This window comes from Coffea eugenioides, chromosome 11 (genome assembly GCF_003713205.1).
Source record: "Coffea eugenioides isolate CCC68of chromosome 11, Ceug_1.0, whole genome shotgun sequence".
Lineage (NCBI taxonomy): Eukaryota > Viridiplantae > Streptophyta > Magnoliopsida > Gentianales > Rubiaceae > Coffea > Coffea eugenioides.
Genome location: NC_040045.1, coordinates 53,038,174 through 53,056,754, shown reverse-complemented (window position 1 = coordinate 53,056,754; position 18,581 = coordinate 53,038,174). Strand labels below are relative to the sequence as shown.

At 37.2% G+C, this 18,581-nt stretch overlaps 2 protein-coding genes across 2 annotated transcripts; one reads left to right on the top strand and one right to left on the bottom strand.

Moving 5' to 3' along the window:
• Positions 1-928: 928 nt before the first annotated feature.
• On the bottom strand, positions 929-3,912 carry LOC113754019 (SWI/SNF complex component SNF12 homolog). Its single transcript, XM_027298333.1, has 2 exons — positions 1,878-3,912; positions 929-1,360 (listed from the first exon to the last, which is right to left on the bottom strand). Exons 1-2 carry the CDS (start codon positions 3,356-3,358, stop codon positions 1,291-1,293), a joined length of 1,551 nt encoding a protein of 516 aa, XP_027154134.1. The 5' UTR covers positions 3,359-3,912; the 3' UTR covers positions 929-1,290.
• Positions 3,913-7,420: 3,508 nt separating this feature from the next.
• On the top strand, positions 7,421-17,542 carry LOC113751299 (ATP-dependent DNA helicase At3g02060, chloroplastic). The gene is made up of 13 exons (XM_027295254.1): positions 7,421-8,369; positions 8,946-9,171; positions 9,392-9,637; positions 10,400-10,534; positions 11,142-11,266; positions 11,793-11,932; positions 12,113-12,183; positions 13,800-13,961; positions 14,846-14,932; positions 15,105-15,278; positions 15,616-15,660; positions 16,385-16,741; positions 17,184-17,542. Exons 1-13 carry the CDS (start codon positions 7,579-7,581, stop codon positions 17,283-17,285), a joined length of 2,661 nt encoding a protein of 886 aa, XP_027151055.1. The 5' UTR covers positions 7,421-7,578; the 3' UTR covers positions 17,286-17,542.
• The last annotated feature ends 1,039 nt before the right edge of the window (positions 17,543-18,581 follow it).

Below are 18,581 nucleotides of genomic sequence, written 5' to 3'. Positions count from 1 at the left end.
CCAACACACAGGCCCAATATAGAAGATTACCCCTGCTGAGCTTACTTATAGGAGAGAGAAAGGGCTATGTTTCAAGTGTGCTAAACCATACACTCTGGGCCATATGTGTAAACAATCCCATTTGCATTATATAATCTCAGAGGAAGGAGAAAAGGAAGCAGAAAATGAGGAGAAAAGGGATGAAGACTCAGAAGTTTACTGCGATAGTGTGTGTGTTGAGCTGGTAAATGAACAGATGGAGGTCGCAGGAGGAAATGATCATAAAACTATCAGGATGAAGGGGAACATCAAAGGAAGAAGGATCATAGCACTGATTGACAATGGCAGTACCCACTGTTTTCTGGATAAACAAGTGCCTAGGAACTTGGGGTTAAACACTGGTGGGAAACATTGACTGTTAATGTGGCCAATGGAGAGAAACTGCAGTCTAAAGGCTTGGTCAAACCAGTGACATGGAAGATGCAAGGGCATGAATTCCAGCACCAGTCCAATACCTTGAAGTTGGGTGGTTATGATTTAGTGTTAGGAGTAGACTCGTTGGCAAGGTATAGTCCTATGGAATTTGTTTTGAAGAAGCTAAGCATGAAGTTCTATAAGGGAAAACAACCAATAGAATTGACTGGAGAAAGCAATGAGGTGCAGTTAAAACTTATCAGGAGAAGCAGGATACGAAAGTGGTTCAGAAAACAAGCTTATGGAATTGTTGCACAGGTACAGGTGGTGGAAGAGGAGGAGAAAAGCTAGGAGGAATTGATTCCCGAAATGGAGAAGGTATTAGAAGAATTCAAGGATGTATTTGAGGAACCATAGGGTCTGCCACCTATGAGGAGCCATCATCACTCCATTACACTCAAGGAAGGAGCTAAACCCTTCCAGATAAGGCAGGCCTTATAGATGTCCTTATGTGTAGAAAGCAGAAATCGAGAAGTTAGTAAAAGAAATGCTGCATAATGGAATCATCCAACTCAGTAGCAGCCCTTTTGCCTCTCCAGTACTACTGGTCAAGGTGAAAGATAGGTTATGGAGGTTCTGTGTTGACTATAGGCAACTGAATGAGCTGACAGTAAATGCACAAGGCTAAAATTTGTCCTACAACCTTCTATGCACTTCAAGAAGCAGTTCCAACACATTACAAACTAAACAGCATCCTTGAACTTATAACCTTCACCAAATGCCAAATTGCTGAAAATCTCACAATTATCTTGAAGTAGAATATACAGGAGACAGGAGGTGAAAACGCTCACACCAGATGTTGAACTCTTCTACATTAACAATCAAACAGTTCCAGTATCATTTGTTTCGAGGCTCAGCACTAAAAGAAGGCTTCCGATTGAGGTATCTAATGACAGCATCTTCAACCCTACAGCAGAGATTATAAGATTTAATCAGATAAAGTGTTTACAGGGAGTCAGTCACGTACCCTGGAAGATAAGTAAACAAGCTGAAAATAAAGTCAAAGCAACAAGCTGAGAGGAAATTCAAACTAGCAGTATTTGCTAGTTGAAAGCATATATGATCAAACAAATGACAGAGGGAAACTAGAATTTCTGGAAGTGCAAAAACAGTTTGCATTGTTTAATCATGACATATTGTTTCATCAGTTAATCTACACTCTCAAGTTGTCTGTCTCTATTATTATCAAAGCTAGATATAATAAAGATCATACAAATGCTCTGAAACACTAGATTGACTACTACTTCGAAAATTGCAATTACAAGGGCCAAGACTAAGAAGTGGATATTTGTATTTCAAAATAAATGAGTTGTAACATGAGATAAGAAGCAACATTCGATGTAACAATATGAACAAGAAGGTAGAACTATAAACCAAGTACAGTAAGATAGAGCTATACACAAGAAGTGGTATTTGTATTTTACCATGTTTGGTTATAAAATTCAGATCGGCGCTCATTCTCAGCATTGTGGCTGGTATCTGCACCAAGAAGCTTCAAGTCCCTAGCTTGAGAAGCAAGCAAACCATTGATGAACTCAGCTGGAGAATGACTAAATCCTAGAAAGAAAGCTTGTCTCTGATAATGTTCATGGATTTTCCTAATAGCAGCAGAAATTGCTTCGTCAAAGGCATCAACCTCCTTATTCCTCTCTAAATCGGTGAGGAAACTTGACATTTCCCTCTCTAATAAAATAGGAACATCAACCGGTACATCATAACAAGTATTTCCAGCTGGACAATTCCCAGAAAGCTTAATCTTATGTTCCAAATGTATTGGTTTGAGTGAAGTTAGATGTTGTATTATCTTCTGGGAAACTACAGCAAATTTCAAGTTCTCTTCTCCAAAAACTTTTCTCAGAGGTGGATCACACACAAAAGAGGATGTGTCACCTGGAATTTGTAATTTCCTTGTCTTTATGTAATGCCAAAGTGCAGCTATAGTCCTAGGGCGTGTCTCAACCTCTACCCCAAGAACTTCTTGCAAAGCAGGTGAAAGCCTAAATTTCTCTGGAACAAAATCCATTTCTAATCTAACAATCGCAGTAAACTCCTTATCTCCTTTTCTCTTCACCTCAAACCCCTCATGAAGTGCCGGTGACCGAGAATTCTCCCACAAGATCACATGATTATCAGGATACAGGTTCTGATCCAAGTATACAGTCATTTTCCTAATGAAAGAGGAAAACTTAGGATATGGAGAGCTTGAAATGTTGAGCGAACCAAGAGCTGCAGGATCAGCCCCATCTTCCAAGATCCTCCCACATATTTTAAGCGACCAAGAGGGAGGATCAGCGTTTTTGCTGTCAGTATGCGCCCCTTCCTGGTTGGCAAAGGTGTTAAATACATAAATCCTGAGCATCTTTTGAATGCGCATCGGGTTCTTAAGGGTATCTGCAATTTCAATCTTCTTCCTGGCAAGAAGAGCATCAATACGGGACTCAAGTTCAAGCAACTGGGCATAAAGAGCTGATTCCGGCAAGGACGATGCCGCTTTATGGGGGATCTCTTTCTTAGGAAGCTTCCGTTTCCTCCTCCGCACAGCAGGAGCTAATTCCATGGTTTTTAATGGGGAAGCAGTAGCACCTTGTCCGTGTCCACCAGAGGACACACCACCAGAAGGCCGCGACGGGGGCTTGTGAGATGGGGTCCGCCTACTACTGCCCGCTGAAGTTGCAGGGGTTGATGGACCAGGTGAAGATACAGCTGCAGCATTGGCAGTTGCAGAATTTTCAAGTTGGGCATGAGCAGCCAGGGCATGGCCCAGCCCCTGAGCCTGGAGGCGTTCAGACAATTGGAAATTACCGGGGAACTGGGGACCGCCACCTTGACGTTGTGGCTGTTCAGTGGGAAGGTGAGGAACCGCTGTTTGGTCGTGATTATTTTTGTGGTTCATGGAAACTTGCATCTATTGCCTCCCTGGACACTACAATCAAATGCAGGCAACTACCGCGCAATTTGAACCGGTCAGGGAACGATCCTTACAAGGCGGGGGCGGGGGCGACTCGCTCGGATTCGGAAGATTCGAGATGACTCGAGTCAAAGAGTCGAACAAGCAAGCCAATCGTATGACCCGTTTCAACTCGGGACTTATAACCAAAAAAAAAGAAACCCCAACAAAAAACAACAGCTTTCTGCTTTGCAGCAATTAGGGGAAAGACAATGAAAATCCCCACGAGAACATCCCAAAAACAGTGACAAGTAAAATAATCTGGACAAAGTTAGCGTAAGATAAATACAACCAAAAAGAAACTAATCTCCCTACCAAATTTAGGCCGAACTTGTCTGCTCAAAAAACAGCACGTGGTGGGAGAGAAGACGGGGAATAAGGAGATGGGCTGGTGAAGCTTCCATAAGCAAGGAGAAGGTGAAGGGCGAATGATGTTGCTTGAGCAAGGAGAAGGCTATGTCTGTGGGGGTTGCCAGGGGAGGGGGGCCGAGGGAAGTGGCTGTTCGGCAGGAGTCGATCGGGCACTGGCAGTGGGCTGGTGGGCTTTAGTTGCATAATAATAAATGTTTCTCAGCAAAAGTTGTGTAACACTTATTTTAGTGGGGTCGTTCGAAAGGCATTTGGGTTAGTCGTCTTCTTCAAGGGATAATTTCAGAAACCTACCCTAATTTTTTACTATTTCATTGACCTCCCCTAAGGTTTACAAAATTACGCAAACCTCCCTTGAGATTAAGTATTTGGTAACAAAATCCGTCCTTGTCAGGAAAAAAAAAGTACACTTAAAACAGGTATTTTGAGGAAAGACATGAAAAGTTCTCAAAAATGTCCCTTTTGTGGCTATACAAGTTGCAGTAGTAAAATAATGGTAAATAATAAAAGCTAGAAATAATTATTATCAATATAACAGGTGATAAAATCGATTTGTTCTTATTGTTATTGATGTCAATTAAAAAATGGGGCCATGTTAGGGTATCAATTCGCACCATTTTTTTTGTAATTATAGTTATAAATTTTTATTAAGAACTTCACCATAGTTATGTTCAATAATCAATTGGAATCAATTAATTTGAACCATAAGTATTCATTTGTTAGATATTAATCTTCTAATAATACATAATGGGTGTGTGTGAATAGCTAAGTTTTGTCAAATAATATTTTGCTTGCATTATAAACACATTTTTTCAACTCACTTTTTTATCTTACATATATCACATCATAAAAAAATGCATGTGCTTGTTAATATTAGTGAAAAAATAATAAGAAAAGCAAAGGATTATACTTTATTTTTATTTTTTGTAAAACTGGCTTAACTCATAAAATGAAATTGCTTTATTTACATTAGTTACTCCACTAACTCATAAATACATCATGTCCACGTTTTCATCAAATACAAATACCACTCCAACTAACTCTCATTTCCTCACACACCTTCTCGCTCCAATTAACAATTCCATTCCGATTAAAATTCCTCCAACCCAATAATAAGAGATAACAACATAATTTCACCAAAAATTACAATTTACCATCTCTTTCAAGTTCTTTCTAGAGAGAATGAGTAACAAGCGCTAAATTGCGGAGATATGGAGAAGGAATGAGTCAAATGTGAGACTTCCATTTGGGTTAAATAAATTATTAAGATAACAACCTTACAAAGAAAACAATGAATAGGGAATGCAATTTGCCTAACCTAGGAAATATGGTAAAACACATAATACTATCAAAATCTATATCTATATGTATTGTAGGGAGAGTTTTTTGGATGATTAAATTAGAAATCTTATAACTCATCTTTATTTATTTTTATAGAATTTTAAGTTTTTTAAATTGTTATATATATTTTTCATGTCTTTTGAATTTAAAGGTAAGAAGTGGCTCATCCGTTTGATAAACTGAATCTGAATTCTTAAATCTGAATACTGAAACAATTAATTTGCTGAATTTTAAGCACCGAAAAGAAATATATGAATGTCTGAATTTTAATGTTAAATCTATTTATACTGTTTGATAAACATTTATAATTGGATGTTTAATAAGTTAAATTTGATAATTTTGCCCTTATATCTTTTCATCCAAAAAAGAAATATAACTTGTGATTTAATTAACTTAAAATTGTTAGGTATGAAAATGAAAATATTTATTTTAAAATCAAATTAATATAAAAGATGAAATATATTATATGAGGAGTATGGAGAAGATGTGAAAGTCATTAACAATGGATAAAAGAGAAATATGAAATCATTAAATGGAGAATGTTAGGTTGTTTAATTATATAAGAATTTTAAACATAATTAACAAATAATGGTAGATTTTGTAGGTAAGATAAATTAGTTGAAGTAATTATATTGATTCTTATCAGAATTAAATGTTAAGTTAGGATTATTGTGCTTAAAAAAATACACACAAGTTCAGCAAATGGATTTTTATTTATTAAACACTCAAAACATATATATGAAAAAAGTTCAGATTCAACAATTTTCTATGTTATCAAACAAACTCATATAGGAATTTGATTTGAAATCTATTAATGTGAGGGTAAATAAAGAGGAAAACCACCAACCTAAAAGCAAAAAAGTAAATAACAATATTTTACTCTTTAATTTAGTAATCCAACTAAAAAGGCAAAGTATATAGAAAACAAAAAGAAAATAATATTCACTGGTCATGGATTTAAAATATCAATAATAGTACCATTTGTGGATAATAAATTATGAAATTACTAAATAGAAAACAAAGTACTACTAGCCTAAAAAACAAATTATGAATTTATAGGGTTTGAAAGAATTGTGAAGGGAAAAGAATAGAAAATTGGGTGGCAAAAATAGAAAATTAGAGGTTAGCTATAAACGAGAGAAAAAGAGTAGCAAAAAGTTAAAGAGTGGTGGGAAAAGTCAAAAAATAAAGGTAAATTACTACAAAATTGGACGAAGAGATGAGAGAAGAAAGAATGAAATTGTAAGGATATGACATAAAAGATGGCACCGTGATAAGAGATCTGAAAGTCATAAAAGACAGCGGATAGCTAATTAGTAGGTAAGAGAGGATAGAAATGGTGATAATTTTTAGTAATTTTGAAACACATCTCATGAAGATTATTTTAAATATATATTAAAATTTATGAAGAACATTATTTTATAAGCACTCAACAATTTTTGGATTACAAAATGAGAGAAAATTTTTCTAAATTTGAGGAAAATGAATTAGTTATACTTTATATTTTTAATGTTAAAAATTTTGATATATGGGTATAACATGATATATTGATATATTTATAAATAAGTTTATAATTGCTCTATGATATGAATCGTTATAAATTAAATTATTTTATTAAAATTGTTATCGTATATTGACAAACAATAGGTTAACAAAATTTGGTTTCAACTTATTTAAGATATTAAAATTAGGAAAGTCCATGTTTTGTACTTATGAAATAAACTTTTTTTTAACACGTTAAGCATACACTTCTTTAAATTTTTTTGTCTTTTTTATATACTTTATCTTATACTATAATATGTAAGTATTGTTTTGAATTGAAATATAAATCTGTGCAAAGAATGGATCAGATTGCTAGTAATAAATAATTTCTAACGGTGCTTTGAAAGCTAGGTGAGCCTTGGAGTTGGAGGTGGGCATCTTCCCTAAATTTTAAAAATTCATACTTTTTACCCTTTGACACTGAGAGTTTAGAAAAATCCCTATATTGAGTCCAAATGGCTTGTGCTTTGCAGCAAAGGAAAGAGAACGAGACTCAGGAAAAATGAATGAATAGATCGCACAAAAACTGTGCCACTTGGCTAGTTCCGCGTAAAACATCCATCTTTCTTCCGGGTTCCGGATCCTATTGAATCAAAATCATCGGTGGCATTCTATCCACCCATCCATACATTTTCTGTCCAGTACAACATGACAAGACATCCATTAGACCACTGGACTCAGTAACTAACTACTTGTTACAGTTTGACCAAAAAAAAAAAAAAAAACTACTTGTTACAAGCATAGAAGTGCCCATCACCATCTCCGTTAGGATTCAGGAAGTGCCAGTTGACCTCAACTCACCTCACCACACCAGACCGGGCCTCATCCTCGGCCTCTTCTCAGTTCTCAACACTGTGCATTACGCTCTACTCGCCTATTACAATTGAAATTGATGCCACTACTACTGTAGAAAATTGAAATAAAATATGGCCTCTACTAAAGTGCCACTGTTCCCCGCCTTCTGTGATGTTGCAAAAATGTCAAATCCTTCTTCTGCTTCTGCTACTAATAGTTGCGCCCATTTCCAGCCAAGGAGCAGCAGCAGAAGCAGGGATTGGATGACAAGAATAAAAATTTTCCTCCCCCTTTGCAAATGGAACTCTCGCTTTTACTCCATGCCAACCAAATTCAACCCCCCACCTCCTCCTCCTTCTTCGTTGCTTTTAGTTTCATCTTCATCATCATCTTCATCGCCCGTCCTCTACTCCGACGTTGCCCCCTCTGCTAGACGCTATAAATTACTGCCACCTCCGCCCCTCCGAACTCACGAGAATGTGACGGAGAGCAGCGACGACATTTCTCTGCTTAACGACAGAATTCTTCGAGAGCACGGCAAGAGAGATTCCTCCTCCCCGAGGCCCCCCGTCATGGATACCAAGGAGGCTGATAAATACATTCAGCAGGTCAAGGAGCAGCAGCTGAGGGGTTTGCAGAAGCTCAAGGGTGACGTCACCAACAAAAATTGGAAAGACGGCGTTTTTAGCTACAAGGTCGACCCCTACACTCTCTGCCCCGGCGACTACGTGGTGCACAAGAAGGTCGGCATCGGCCGATTTGTTAGCATCAAATTTGACCTGCCAAAGTTGAAGCATCCTAATACTTATAATACGGACCACAACCCCCAACTCCCGACTGAATATGTCTATATAGAGTACGCCGATGGAATGGCCAAGCTCCCTGTCAAGCAGGCTTCCCGCATGCTCTACCGCTATAATCTGTACGCACGCCTTTTATTCCTTGCCTTTCTTTACTACAACCTACAATGTTCACCCCCTCTGAAATAGACTTCTGAGTGACGGCTGGTGTTGACAAAATTTGATTGAATTTCCGAAGCATTTACGTGACTACTCCCTTTAATTACTCGATGCACGCCAAAAGTCTTGTGGTAAAACTAGATTATAGGATGCATAAACCAATGGACCTAAATGATGACTTGCTTGGGATAACCTTAAGGAGGCTCGTTTTGAAGCTAATGATCATATCTTCAGTAATGTTTCAAGGAGCGTGGCCTTAATTTTTGCAGCAATCAAACTGTTGATAATTTGTTCTTCCGGTTATTCAGCCCCCGGGGGGGGGGGGGGGGATTAGGTTAGGTACTTGGGCAGTGGGATTGGTTTGATCCTTCCCAGTCAGGGTAGAAACACTAATTCAGTAATACCGCCATTCTGGGAACAACATCATTTTATCTGACTTCTCCTCAAGTAAGTGCAACCATTAGTTAAGGTTGTTGCTAAGTTGTAGCCAATGTGCGTATCCTGCAGTTGCTCGCTCACTTTGCTATTTTATTTCTCAGACCTAATGAAACAAAAAAGCCACGTGCTTTGAGCAAACTAAGCGACCCAAGTGCATGGGAGAGAAGAAGGGTGAAGGGTAAGGTTGCAGTTCAAAAAATGGTTGTTGACTTGATGGAGCTGTATATACACAGGCTCAAACAAAGAAGGCCTCCTTACCCCAAAATGCATGCCATTGCAGAATTTGCATCTCATTTTCCTTATAAGCCAACGCCAGACCAGATGCAGGTCTATTCCATTTTTCTCTTTTTCCTTCTTCTGCGAAACTGCTCAATTTCATGATAGATATAGTTCTACCAGATGATCCTGTTATCTTCCCTCAGTTGAATTAATGCCATTTTCTGGAGAAATAGGTGATTTTTCTTCTTTTGACATCATCTATAGCACCACTTGAGCCTGCTTATAGAGTAATTTCACTTAGCACTAATTAATTGAATTCTCATAACAGGCAATCATTGATGTGGAAAAAGACTTGACAGAGAAAGAAAACCCTATGGACAGATTGATATGTGGAGATGTTGGTTTTGGCAAAACTGAAGTTGCGCTTCGTGCCATCTTCTGCGTGGTTTCAGCAGGGAAGCAAGCCATGGTTCTAGCACCAACAATAGTTCTAGCTAAACAACATTATGATGTTATCTCCGATCGATTCTCAAGATATCCAGATATCAAGGTTGGACTTCTGAGTAGGTTTCAGGTATGTTGAAGATTCCAAAGTTTTTTGTTTTTTGGCGGTGAAGATAAAATTCTTGCCTAGTTGATGTTAGATATGAAAAAAGGAATTTTACAACTCATTTTAATTTCATTCTGTTTTTGAGTTGAAAAGTTTGAAACTAAATGCAGGAGTTTTCCACCTTCTTACTATGCTAGAATACCTTCTATGACAATTTTCGTGAACATTTAGGGTGATATCATCGGATACTTCTAGTGGCCAGCTGTAGGTTTATATGCTGAAAAAAACATAAAATGTTCTCTAAGCGTCTCTGTTATCACTGACTGAATTGGCATCTATTTACCATTCCGACAAGGGAACTTTACCATACTAGAACTACATTCTTGCAGACCAAATTATTATTTCTGATGAAAGCATTGGGTTTGGATGTAATTCTAATCGAGTTTTTAAACTTGTATTTATTGCAAGTGATGCGTTTGGTTTGCCTAATGTGATTGTTGTGTTTAGTCTTCCTACTTGGATTTAGTTGACTCATTTGGTGTTCAGTTTGATTCCACGGCTGATCACATATATATTTTTTTATCACAAAAACTCTTGTACTTGCTTGCTGCCAGTGATTTTCTCTATTTCTCAAAGCTATAACCTGTCTAAAAAGCAGCACACTGATAATACACATATTGATTGATTCATTTCGAAACTTTTAAATAGACTTGTGTGGCATGTTGGTTGAGTAGAAAGGATGTTTATTGCGAAGTAACCGTTCATCTTTGAACTTGCATTATGAAGTCCAAGTCAGAGAAAGAGGAGTATGTGCACATGATTAAACATGGGCACCTGGACATTACAGTTGGGACTCATTCACTACTTGGCAACCGTGTTGTGTATAATAATCTTGGTCTTCTTGTGGTTGATGAGGAACAGGTATCCCCAAAATATCCTTTACACTATCATGAAGTTTGTGATTTGCTAATTAATGCTTGATTTTATTTTTTGTTTTGGGGTTGAATGATACCATGCCTTGTGACTTTCTAAGAGTGAATCCTGAACTAGTTTACCTATGGCTAAAAATGTGGAATGATAGTTGTGCTACAGCCTCCTTGTGATGAGATGATGGTATTCTCCCTGGCCCAGTTCCTGATAGCTTAAACTGCTGGAATGGTTGTTGCTTCCTTCCTATCTTTGATTAGATTGTCTGAAGTCTATTTGCATTATGATGAATGGAGTTAGAGAATTAAACGTCCTGCAGTGCTTGACAATCGAGTTCATTGTTACCATTACTTCTATCTAGGCAAGTTAGAGACTGTTTGCCACTAAGTAACAAAAGTTTCATGCTACAGAGTCACTGCAAATAGTATATCATACTTAAATATTGGGGTTTAGGTGCACTGGAATGCTTATTATAAAGGGTTGTTTTGCTCCCCTTTGAAAGAGAGACGGTTTGACATCTTCACTTAGTCTTCTGCATTTAGTATTCTGATATCAAGAGAAACAAATGATTTAGATTTCTGTGTGAGATGTTGCTTTACAGAGATTTGGTGTGAAACAAAAGGAGAAGATTGCTTCTTTTAAAACCTCAGTTGATGTACTCACGCTTTCGGCAACGCCTATTCCACGAACCCTCTATTTAGCTTTGACTGGGTTTCGTGATGCCAGGTAATTTTTGCTCATTAAAATGAAAAGTTTCAGGTGTTAAATTCTTGAGTAAATTCAAATTGATGTGAGTTGATATTCTGCTACGTCATTTTTATGATCTTTTACTTGATAGGTAGTTCCAGTCACTGTGCTATTAAACTAATTATCTGTAACCACTGCCTGGGCCACTGTTTGCTGTTTTGTCCTCAGGGGGAGGGGTGAGTCTTGTGTTTGTGTACATATAAGGAGCTGGTATTGGCACTCTGTTGTTTGTCAATGGCACTCCACTTGACTGTTTAACCATATGAAAGGACAGAAGTACCCCTATCTTTTGTTCCTTTACAACCTGAGTGAATATGGAGTGGTGTAATTACAAAGAAACATATGGGCTGGCGATATCAGCTAATACCATTTTGAATATGAAGTGGTTGTAATTAGACTAGAATATGGGCTGGTGATCTCAGCTAATACCATTTTGTTTGTGCAAGTTTTCTTGAATGTGATGTCCTTATTTTTTTGGTGTATATTTTGTTTCACCCTTTTGCAGTTTAATTTCTACACCACCTCCTGAAAGAGTTCCAATAAGAACCCATCTTTCATCATATTCTAAGGTAAAGGTGGTATCAGCTATAAAGTATGAGCTGGACCGAGATGGACAGGTTTTTTATGTGTTGCCCCGAATCAAAGGTGAATTGACTACATTGGCTTTTTTGTTATGACTTTTATATGATTTTAGACAGTCATCAGGAGATTTATGTCTCGTGTGGTTTTAACTTTTGAAATTTCTGAGCAGTTTAAATGAGTTTCTTAGATGGTGTTCAGTTATGCCTACATTTATTATTCATGGACTTGTGAACTATTTCATAGGGCTTGAAGAAGTCATGGAGTTTCTTGAAGAATCGTTTCCAGAGGTTGAAATAGCTATTGCTCATGGAAAGGTAATTCATTGCTTGAAGTGGAGCGCTAGATCTATGACCACTTCACTCTGCGTGGGTAAAATACAAAACTACAAAGTACCAAACCACTACGTAAGGACTGACACCATTAAGAAGAAATTTTAGCAGCTTTGTATGAGGGAGACTTGAATTCAGTTAGTCACATTGGCAAAGGTGGTTACAGAAGTTTATGATAACCTGCTATGTTGTTTGTTAAGTTTTGATATCTTATTTCCTATAGTGAAAGAAGACAAAGAGGGATGAATATGAGGACAACGAAAGCACTATGAGCCACTAACAAAGTTCAAGTATAATGACCGTCTTTAGAAGGTACAGAACTGGAGATGGGAAGTAGATTAACATCGCAGGGCCCTAGAAAGTGGTTTAGTGAGAATGAAATGTCTAGATGCCATTGTGAGGAAAAATACACGATTATATGATGTCATGTAGTTTAGGATCTTCAGATTGAAGTATTGCGTGCATTTAATCCATCCACATGAAACAAACATTGTCCTTTTGACTTGAGTCTTCCGAATTTTTCTGATAAATATTGAACTTTTGTAAATTCTGAATTCCTGTGTAAATAGGATTTGTAGTCATTCAGATCTTGTTAATTATTGATAGAGTTCGGATTTTGATGGGTGGCAGGTATATCTGTGCTTAGGATGGGTATATTATAGTAAAACTTTTGACGCTTTTGGGTTTTCTCCAAGCAATATATGCCATTACATTCTCTTATTTGTCTATGGCTTTTGCTGCATATTTAATGGTGTCGATACATTGCCACTAATAGAACTTAGTTTCGAGCCACTCTTGTATTGAAATTGGAGTCCAGTGCTTGGGAAGCTAGAACCATTTTGAAAAGTATATTTAGTCTATGGGATTGATTGGTGAATTATTTAATCTATTATTAGTAATGATATTTTATTGAAGCCAATGGACACTAGCAGCAGTTGATAGGAGAAAAGTAGGTCTGTCTGAAATTTGTGATATAAATTGATTTGTGCATGAAAACTGATGTATTAATGCCTTCCTACAACTAAAAGTGTATGTGAAAGTAATCCTCTTAACGATTTCATATATATACTTTCTTCAAATTTCTTTCAATATAACATTTTCCACTCTTCTTCCCAACTTTACTTGTTTCTGGTCTTCCTAATTGCCAAAATGTTAGATTTTGCATTTTGATGCATTGTGAAAGCCTCTGTATCCATGCATGAATAACTTCTTAACAAGCATAGGTTATAAAGCAGCTGCCCAACAATGAGAGAGCCATACTCTTCCATCTCCAGTGCATTAATCCTTTTCAACAACCTAAAATAATGAACAAAAAGAAGAAAAATGAAAGAATGTGACTTGTGGTTATCACCAATGGTAATTGTGGTTATTTTGTTTGTTGTCATCTTGTAAATAAATCTTTTGCTGTTTCTGCTTGGTAGATCATTTTCTCCCCCTGTGCTGCAATGACTGTAATACCTACTGCTCAAAAGGAAATCAAACAATGGTTTCAAGTAACTCTTGTATCTAAATGGTGATTGTGGTTGTTTGTACTGTATAAACCTATGAAAAGTAGGATCTTGCACATATTTCTCTCACAAATCAGCTAAATATTTCGGCAGCAATACTCGAAGCAGCTTGAGGATACCATGGCAAGATTTGCACTGGGGGAAATTAAGATCCTTATATGCACAAACATAGTTGAAAGTGGGCTTGACATTCAAAATGCGAATACAATCATAATCCAGGATGTCCAACAATTTGGCCTTGCACAGTTGTATCAGGTACTCTTTTGTCCCTATTCCTCTTCAAAATTTTGATAAATTAGTTGAGATAAATGAACTTGCAAACATATCTGAGGAGGCCTGGACTAGTGGCTAAGTTTGAGGCCCCAGAAATTAGAAGTCCTGGGATCAAATCTCCTTCCCCCACCCCGCTTCTTAAATCCCACCCGTCCCTTGCTAAAACAATAAACAAATAAATGAATAAAATAAAATAAAATCAGAACTTGGAAACAAAAATGAAACCTGAGATGAACCTATAGTTGCAGCTTGATCCCGAACTCTGAAGATCAATAACTTATTTCCTTCTTCTTAGTACAGACCCCTTTTGCATCTGTGGGTTTTGTTGCTTACTTTTGGTGCATGTTATTTTATCAAGTAGTTCTTCACTTTGACAATGATAGATATATTGGGTGACCTAGCAGATATCTTCCTGTTTATGGGTACAAAAGGCAAGTTTGCGTCATTATTTATATGTGATTTTTTACAGTAAAAACCACAATCTCAAAAGAAGCTATGACTGTAATCTCGGGCTTCAATAGTATAGCAGCATATTTAAAGGCTTTCTAAGATTTCTATGTGTTCTTTTCCTTTTTTGGACTATAATTATTCTGGTACCCGGAACATCTCTTAACATGGTCTTGATCAGTAGCATGCTCTCTATCCTGTAATGAATAGTCCTGTAAGGGAGATATGAGGGAAGTTGATCAAAACTTTCCTGTCTAGTTGTCTTGACTACAGTCCTGGTATTTCTGTAGCTAATATTGTCAGTTCGAACTTTTTACATAAATGTATACTGTGAAATACTCGTTGTTATCTGGTTTTTTTAGACTTTAAATTTAATCCTTTTTTTTTAAATTTTTTAACATTGTACAATTACTTGACAGTTGCGTGGAAGGGTGGGCCGAGCAGATAAAGAAGCTCATGCACACTTGTTTTACGCTGATAAGTCTTTGCTCTCTGATCAGGCGCTAGTAAGTTTTCCTATTGTCTTTCCTCTATTTTTGTGGAAAACTGGACGATTGGGAAATGTAGTATGTTATGGGTTGTTCTTCTGTGTGCACCTTGTCTTGCCACATTCCGTGTAGAAAAGTTATGCTTTTTCTTATGCAGGGTTAAGTGACATTGATGTCTGTGTTGTATTAGGAGAGGCTAACTGCCCTTGAAGAGTGTCGTGATCTTGGCCAGGGTTTCCAGCTTGCAGAAAGGGACATGGCTATTAGAGGCTTTGGTAATATTTTTGGTGAGCAGCAAACAGGGGATGTTGGAAATGTGGGCATTGATCTTTTCTTTGAAATGCTATTTGAGAGCCTGTCAAAGGTTTGTTTTTTCCATAATATTAGAATTCACTAGCACTGGCTAGGAGACCGGTAAGAGCAGATTCTATAACAATAATAATTCCTTCAACTTGGCTCAATAGCCAGAGATGAAAGTAACAGAAGCTGTTTTAGTTCTTTTGTTCTTCTTAAGATGAAAGCTTGACTAATGTTTGGATTATCTTTTTGAGCTTGCTGTCATCATCAATGATAATAATCTTTTTCTCCTTATTTATTTTTGACACATGCATACTTTATAATCACATGATAAATGGCTAGTTATTTCGTAATTAAACCTTAGATTGATGGGATAGATCTTCACTTAATCTTTTGACTTCCAGGTTGATGAACACCGTGTAATCTCAGTTCCTTACCAATCGGTGCAGGTATTCATATCCACATTGAAAGAGGGTAAAATGAGTAGTCTTATCTTTTCAGTCTAAGAAATTTCTCTGCAAAACCTTATGTAGTAATTTTGCTGCAAAAGCCAAAGACTTTGACTTGTCTATATAGCCCAGAAACCTATATATTTTTGTGGTAGAACTTCGAAAGAGAACCCACTTTGGCCTGAATAAGGCATAAAATTCATGTAACAGAAAAAATAACTTTAGATTAATTGATATTGAATAATGACTAAATATATTGAGCACAGATAAGAATTCTGTTTGGAGCTATTGATGACACCGCTTGAACAATTTGACTAGTTCTATCACTTTTGTATAAATAGTATTGTTGAAACACGTTCCAGGAAAATTATCTCATTTCACTTGCATGTTTTTAGTGGTGCACACAGCAATATCATGGCAGTTGATGGCTTTGTACATAACTGCCATCTGCAGAAGAAACCATTCTAATACATGGTGACCTTCTGCCACATTTTTAGATTGTAGTACATTCTAATCAACTGGATAATATCTCTTCCAGAAGGGGGAGCAATACAGACTGTATTACTACTCTCTGTTGCACAATGCTCTCAACTTTACTTTGGCTTGTATAATCACGGTGACCTAAGGAGAGATGTATCTGAATACATTATGAATATCTTGACAGATATGTACGATTCCTGGATCCATTAATTTATTTTACATCCTTTTGCCTTATTTGTGTCAGCTTGATCTAAATATAAATCCATATCTCCCTTCTGAGTACATAAATTATCTCGACAATCCCATGGAAGTAATAAGTGAAGCTGAAAAAGCTGCCAGGCAAGACATTTGGAGTTTGATGCAATTTACTGAGAGCCTGCGCCGGCAATATGGAAAAGAGCCCTACTCCATGGAAATCCTGTTGAAAAAACTCTATGTGAAGAGAATGGCTGCGGATTTGGGGATTACCAGGATATATTCATCAGGAAAGATAGTTGGCATGAAATCAAACATGAGCAGGAAAGTTTTCAAGCTCATAATAGATTCAGTGGCATCTGACATACACTGCAATTCCCTTGTTTTTGAGAATGGCCTAATCAAGGTAAGATGCATGTTGTTCTCTTGCAATTGCCAGAAGTGGTTCTGCTAGTGACGTACTTGATATGGTTTCCTTGAGTTAATAAAATCCGCGCATGGTCTCCAATGGGCTTGAAAATGAGAATAGTATAGATGAGGTTGACTGGCTGTCCTATACTTGAGTCTGCACTATTTGTCGCATTTGAAGAAAGAATATCAGCCAAACTATCACATGGTCAATTCTTTATGATCTCGTATCTTGTTAGAATAGGTGTTTGTTAATACTGGCCATAACTGTTGGAAATTATTTGAATGGATTTTTTTTGGGATCTTACTGTTTTTGCTGATGGTGTCAATTAACCTTGATATTAACGTGCTTGCCAATGTGAGTTTTTTTTTGGTTCTTTTGTACTCCTTTTTTACCCCTCCGAACACTGAACTTCTAATGCTTGCTTCTTGCGCTCCAGGCTGAACTTCTGTTGGAGCTACCAAGAGAACAGTTGCTAAATTGGATTTTCCAGTGCTTAGCGGAACTCTATGCTTCTCTGCCTGCCTTGATCAAATATTAGTTTCTACGTCAATGATGCCCACCTTGGTACAACTACTTTTTGGAGGCAACTTGTACAGGAAAAAAGTATTCCTCCCATCTCGAGTGTTTTCTGGAAGGACTACAGCCTTGAATCTTCACTGAAGCCACTTGCTCTTGACAAGTTAGAGATTCAACCACTGAACAGGCTGTTATGATATGTGTTAAGAGAATATAAGTATTCTTGTAGATAATAAATTAGTAAGGGTATTCTTGTAAATAGTTTGTTAGGTTTGTACTCCTATAAATACTAGTTGGTCACTCATAATACGGTGACTAGATGTTTTTCCTCCCAAGATACCTGTTGACATGGTATCAGAGCAAGAGTCCTAGGGTTCAGGTTAAACATCTAGCAAAAGTACTGTTCACGGCACACTGTTCACGCCAGTACTGATCACGCCAGTACTGTTCACGCCAGTACTGTTCATCTCGAGTTTTGACCGTGTCTTTGGTTTGACGTGCTATTCGTCATGGTTGAAAGGTTTGTTAATGCGGTTACCACTGATCAAATTGAATCGAGTTTTTCAGCACATGGGTCCCAGAAGACTGTTACTATATCTTAGGAAGATTATGTTAAATTCCTACAGTACCAAGCTACAAATCACACATCTCTTCCCTCTGCTTCTTTAGCACAAAAAGGTAATGACTCATGGATTATTGATTCCGGGGCTACTGATCATATGTCAGGTACCTCTAAAATTTTTTCTAATTTTCAAGAGTCTACTCCCTTTCCTCATGTTAGTTTAGCTGATGGATCTACCACTAAAGTTAAAGGACTAGGCACTGTAGAAATTAATCCATCACTTCCGCTGTCTTCTGTTCTTTACGTACCCAATTTGCCCTTTAATCTAATGTCTATTAGTAAACTCACTAAATTTCTACAGTGTACAGTTACTTTTTCTCCTGATTCTGTTGTCATTCAAGATTTGAAGACAAAGAGGACGATTGGTGGAGGGCATGAGCATAATGGTCTTTACTTTCTCAACTTCAATGGTCCGATAGCATGTCCTGCTACTGTTTCCCCTCTTGAAATTCACTGTCGTTTAGGTGATCCGTCATTACAAAATTTGAAAAAGTTGGTTCCTACTTTAAGTCAATTATCTTCGTTAGAATGTGAGTCTTGTCAGTTAGGAAAGCATCATCGTGTTTCTTTTACTCCTAGAGTCAATAAACGAGTTTCTGAACCATTTTTGTTAGTTCATTCTGATGTTTGGGGTCCTAGTCGAGTCACTTCAAAGTTAGGTTTTAAATATTTTGTAGTCTTTGTTGATGATTTTTC